We start from the raw sequence: 6308 nt of genomic DNA, 5'->3' as shown, positions 1-6308 counted from the left end.
TATAAGATTAAACAGTCATGTTTAACTTAAACTCGAGATCTTCCACTCGTAACAGATCCTTCAATCTTGCTGACCAACATAACCGATCGTGTAAGTAAATTGCATTACCAAGTAATAGCATTAAGGTAATAGTATTAACGTTTCCTACATTAATCGTAGGTCACGCAAGTACGCGTGGAAAAGCACACGCAACTCAATTATGTGGAAGTTCATGTCAAGTTGTACAGAGCTGAAGCAAAAGTTAAGCTTCGAACGATATTCCTTTCATTTTACTTTCAAATCCTTCTTTTTCTCTTTTTTTTTTTTTTTTTCGTCTCATCGAGTTTCAGCGAATGCATATCGTAGGCGAAAGAAAGGGAGTCGCGTGACGATTCACGATTATGTATTTCCATTTTATTCCCAACGACTTCTCGCAAGCTACGATTTTACGTTGATGAAAGATGGTGTAATTTAGTGAATCGACTGGTTAGGTGAAGAATAGAGTTATTAGACTGTGGATTTTTCCATTAAGAGATTTCACAGAAAACAATTTTCGTGTTATAAAGTATAGTTATAGTTGATGATAATTTTATTATTGATCAAAACTTTCATTCTTTTTTTGTAATGAGTGATATATATTTTAGTGTATGTTAAAATCATGGAAATTAAAAAGTTTCTACTTTTTAAACGATACCTATAGTTACTACTTTTACCCTCTACTTTTAATTCTCTCAATTCAAAGACAGAATCACTCTATTATATAATGTACTTAATCTTTTCTTTAATTCTTTCTTACGTGTATTGTATAAGCTTCATTTTAGGATTAACAAAATGTCTCATCTTTTATCAGAACAAAAACTGCAATCTATCCCACTGATGAGCAAAAAAAAAAAAAGATCTACTTATACAGATGATAACGTTATTGCTTCTTGGAAGTGATAATAATACAAACAGACGAAAAAGGAAGCTGCATTTCCATTGTACAACTGAATTTCATACATTTCTTTTGTCACGTGGAACTTCCTTTAAAATAAAAAAGAAAAAAATTATCTCCAATAATATCCTTAATAATCTGAATTTCATCTTCTAATAATATCCTTAGCAATCTGATCAATATCAAACGCAGACAACAAAATCTTACCAAAAACCATTTGCATTTGTCATCATAAAATAAAATTCTTTAAAAGATTTCATCTTACAAAGTTTCATTTCTCATGCTCTGCCAAGGAACAATCGTTATCATGTGTGAAATCTACTGTCTACGTGAACGTACACAGTGTAAGAAGTGAGAAGCACTGTTATTAATCTTTTGATCGACTTACCGGTGATGGAGGCGGTTGGCGAAATGGCGGATGGATTGGCACGTGGCGGCGGCGAGAAAGCACCGGATAAATATCCACCGCGGTCGGCGAGCGCTTGTTTCGCTTTGTCGACGCTTTCCTTGAGCCTCTGGAAGGTGCTACCGCAGGTGAGGCCGCGATACGGCCAGTTCTCCTGCTTGACGCCGGCCGCGGTTACTCCTGCGGCCGCGGCCGCCGCTCCGGCTCCAGAGGCTCCCTTTAATTCGAGCGCACCTGCGTACGAACAGCTAGCGCTGTCGTACATCACCAAAGAGCCCCTGTAAAATCAGTCAAATTAATCTTTCTAAACTTAATTTGATCTGGGAAACAATTGTTTCATTAACTCTCTGCCATTCGATGGATTGAAAAAATCACAACAGTTCAAGGCAGGGTACTGGAAATTTGAATTTAATTTTAACTTTTAAACTTTTTATTTATCTTTATTAAGTTATCCGAGTATTTTCCCTTATTTCTTTATTCTCTTGTTAAGTTACAACTTATCCTTTATTTTATGAAAATTAAGAGTTAGACTGATTTGCTTTAGCCACTGTGACTTGTGATTATCAGCCTTCCACTTGTCTTAACGTGATGAAATGTCTCTTTAACTGTTTATATTAGTCTCGTGAGAGTTTCTGAAAATGAACTCGAACATGAAGAAAAATGGCGACAAGAATAGAAAACAAGAAGAATTGTAGTGTGAATAATTTCAGGTAAGAGAATAAGTACTTGCACACATGTAAAATGGTTATCATAGATTTTATAAAGGTAGCTGAATCAAAATTAAAAGAACAATTGGAATGAGGGCATTTAGAAAATGAATTGTTAAATGGAAATTGGTTAAATGGTAAATAGATTTTATGAATTTTGTATATAGTAAAGAGAAGAAGAACGAATTTAGAGTTCTTTCAGATAATAATGAAATTAAGAATGGAATGGAAAAAAAGATTATAAGCAAGTAAGAAGAAGAATGGAAGAATAATGAGAATAATCCCAGGTTTCTTACGCAATAAGAAAAAAATGTACTGATCTCTGTAAAAATAGATTAAGCAGATGAATATCAATGAAAAATCTGTTATATGATAAGGAAACATAATGAAGAGTAATATAAAAAAATGGGGTAAAAGAATAATATAACATAAAAAAAAGCAATGTAAATAATAGAAGATATAAGTGACTTTTCATTAAGTTAAACATTTCCCGCTAAATAAATTCTACAACATTAATTCTAATTTTCATAGACAACGAACAGTATTAACAGAATATGAACTACTATGACGCTTCGTCAGTACTCGCGTATTACAGTAGGCAGTGTCGTTAAGGATCATTAAAGGACCCTCGAAGCATCCGGTAAAGTCACGATCGAATTAAATCGAACGAGCATGTACGCAAGAAAGTTTCTTGCTCACAAACCTGTCGGCGCTCTTATTACGCATAACTTGTCTTCTCACGCAAGAAACGTAATTAAAAATAAGAACACAGTGAAACACAGAAAAATATAATCGATGGATGCTATTTGAAAGTTTCTCTGTAAGAAGAGGAAATTTTTAATTGGTGGATATATCAAATACTTCAGCGTTAAATAATTATTATTATTATTAAATAATTACTCTTCAGATAATTGAATGAAATTCTGCACGCACACGATATTCATCGTGAATCACTGATAACTCTCATATCGGGGATAGTGTCTGTTAATAGATTATACAGATCGTTACCTAAATCCCATATCTACGATCTATCCATTATGGATTATCTTGAATCGTGACACTGCAATGACGTTTCGAACATGAACAATATCTCGATCAATTAATCAATCAACGCATCCTAATCCATTAAGAACGATATTGTTTTTTTTAATAGTATACCTAAGAAAACAATACACATTAATGAATTTCTATATCTTCGATAGGCTTGAAAATCTTAATGTAACATAGTGCAAATTTTGCAATCTATCCGTGCGTTAAAAAAAGAACACAGTACGTGTTTATATCGTCTAAAGGTTCGTTTAAACATATTAAAAACAAATATAGTGTATTTTTCATAAAGACTAACATTTCGAAAGTCTACGTATTATAATTTTTAATATGCACTACAACTACATTTTTTAATATGTACTACATCAAAATTTTTCTCAAAGATTTCACAGTGGTTTTCTAAAATCTAGAATATTTTAGAAAAGATATAATATACGTATCTCTGCACTTTGCAACGACTAGGAACTCTCGAGGAGCCACCGAGAGACTTCAGAATCCGGTGGCAGAGGAGATAGCAGCGGACGAACGGTTAACTGGAGGTAGATTACGTGCACGTAACGAGCGGGAACTCATAATCGATCTGTCGTAATTTAGAGAGGAGCTACCGGGTACCGTCGATCTACATTTTATGAACGCGGCCTCCAACTTATCGCCTCCCATCGGAATTCCGAAAGTGATACCGCGACGACATTTGCATCGTTATCCCCACGAACGCTATCTTCGCTCTCTATCTCAAATCAATCCAAGAAAAAATTAAAATTGAAGAGAGAAGATAAATAAGACTTCTTTTTCTTACAATATTTCTTTCACACGGTACCAAAGTCTTCGTATAACCTGATTCACCTTCCTTCCTTCTCCATACATATATCCATCATAATCGTCACGAATCTTTCATCCCTGTTAAAAATAAATCCGATAGATTCAAAAGAGAAGTTTCAAAAAAACAACGAGTAAACGATATTTTTCCTCCCAATCTTCTCCGCGTACAAAAACGATTTTTCTTTCTTCATTCTCTGCGTATCCACATCTGTCACTTCCTTCGACGAGTTACGTGAATTATTTGACTAACCGGAAACGAACGACGACCAGAGACAAAAAATGGACGCGGATTTTACCTGCTGTCGCTGCGACGATGTCCACGATAAAATGCAAGCTGCACACCGTACACGCTGACCATCGATTGTCTCCTCGATAAGAAATGTTAAAAAAAAAAAAAAAACACACACACACAACGTTTCTATTTTTCCTCCAAGTTAAAACGACGATTTCTTGAGAATCTCTAATCAGCCTTGACGCGATGTGTCGTTCTCATTTTATGAATTCGCAGATGTCGTCGGAAACGGTGGATTCAGCGGGAAAGCAGCGAAAACACAGTTCGAAACTGAACGCACCGCGCGGATGTCCACAGTGTATCGAGGTCAATTTAATCACGTTCACAAAACTGTCACATAATCACGGTGCACCTCCGGCGGGCCGCAAGTATACGGTTTCCGCATCCCGTCCAGTTAATCTTCAATACTAGATAGCAATTGATATCAGGAAAACTCTCGTGCACGTATGTAATATTATTCTTCTGTTATAAATCTTTTCACTAGAAACAAATTTTCATAACGATATATAGTATTGTTACATGTACGTTAGTAATACACAGTACGTATCATACATTTGAAGAACAGCGACGTTTAATTGTTTTCTACGTTCCGTTCAGTTAATCTTCAATATTGCGTGGTAATTGATATCAGGGAAGTTCGCATAATCCTTGCCCGTTTGTTTGTACGTGTATGTTTTCATAGCAAACGAATTTTTTGTAATAATATATATCATTGCACAGTTTCTCTAGTATACACGTATTAGTAGAATATAATATATTATACGTTAATAGTATATTATACGTTTACTATATATATATATACGTTTCAGGAGTGACAACATCCTCGAATATTCGTCGGTTGCAAGAGGTCCCTTAAGGGATAGATTTACGAACGATTACCCAGGATCCTCTGTACCAATGATGTACATACATAGGTGTGTATATATATATATCCTCTATAAACGTCCAGCCCGATACTATTTTTGTTTCTATCTTCCTAACCTCTAATCAGCGTTGTCACTAATCTTGTTTGTAGGTTGTTGCGTCCAAACGGAGAAGCTTGACAAGAGAAATATAGGAACCACGAATTATCACTGGGAGAAACATCGTAAAATGTCACCGAGTATTGTTAATGTAAACAATAGATCAAACGATCGATCGATCAAAGATTCGGAGAACGATTGGCGGGATCACTGTGGGATACGGCACGTGCGCGCTCTAAGCTGATCGGAGACGACACAGGATTGTCGGATATCGGCTGGTGAAGAGGCTGGACCTGATATCAAGAAGAAGGTACTCCGGGCAGGTTGTCTCGCGCAACTGCGGCCGCCGCGGCCAGCAAATTGCCTGCTTCCGGGCCTCATTACATCACTCTGTTACTCTGTTAACGCTCGCCGGAAACCCCTCTGCCTACCTCGTCTAAACTCTCTCTCGCATGTACCTACACATACTATTTAAATGTAGTGTGTCGCGGACGACGCGGCCGCGCGTACTTCCAATACGAAAGAGGGAGAAAACGATAACATCGCGTCTACCTTGCTGCGTTTTCTTGTCAGATGATTCGATGATGGCCTGTTTGGTTTTGCTTGTGTGCAACAGTATCTTATGACGGATGTTGGATTCTCTGTGTTTCAGGTTGAGTGTTCTTTTGGCGAGGAGGATGATTGCGTGATGATTTGTTTGATTTCTTGTTGCCACTTTGCAATGATGACTGGATAATAGAAAAGGTAGGCATTTGATTTCATATAAATATCTGTTTGATAGTAAGGCAGGAAGAATTGCATGGTAATTTTTCTTCTTGTTTGCGACAGCTGATGGTGAGACTGAAAGAACTGCATGATGATTTCTAACTGTTTATGGTGGCTCATGATTGGAAAGGTTGATTGATATTTTATCGTTTGACTTTTGATTATTGAATCTTGATTATTGAACTTTGAAAGAGGAAAAAAGTTTAAATTGTTCTTTTTTAGATAGAATGCTTTTTTTAATGGATGATGTTTTCTTGTTGCTTGTGATGATTTTATTGATTTGATATATGATTTACGACTGTTGGATGCCGAAGTTATTTGAAAAAGGAGAACAATTTTAGGTAAAGTATCAGTAAATTGAAACAGATAATATATTGCTTGAAATAACTAATAAAAG

General features: G+C 36.0%; 1 protein-coding gene across 1 annotated transcript; it reads right to left on the bottom strand.

Moving 5' to 3' along the window:
• Positions 1 to 1301: 1301 nt before the first annotated feature.
• LOC122530842 lies at positions 1302 to 5472 on the bottom strand (the record flags this gene model as incomplete). Its single annotated transcript, XM_043658180.1, has 2 exons — positions 4189 to 5472; positions 1302 to 1597 (listed from the first exon to the last, which is right to left on the bottom strand). Coding segments are annotated over exons 1-2 (358 nt in total), but the record flags the coding sequence as incomplete, so codon positions are not given.
• Positions 5473 to 6308: the final 836 nt, after the last annotated feature.

The sequence above is a fragment of the Frieseomelitta varia genome, unplaced genomic scaffold (assembly GCF_011392965.1).
Source record: "Frieseomelitta varia isolate USP_RPSP 00005682 unplaced genomic scaffold, Fvar_1.2 scaffold_358, whole genome shotgun sequence".
Taxonomy (NCBI): Eukaryota; Metazoa; Arthropoda; class Insecta; order Hymenoptera; family Apidae; genus Frieseomelitta; species Frieseomelitta varia.
Note: the sequence above shows the minus strand (reverse complement) of the source record. Positions and strands in the feature narration are given on the sequence as shown.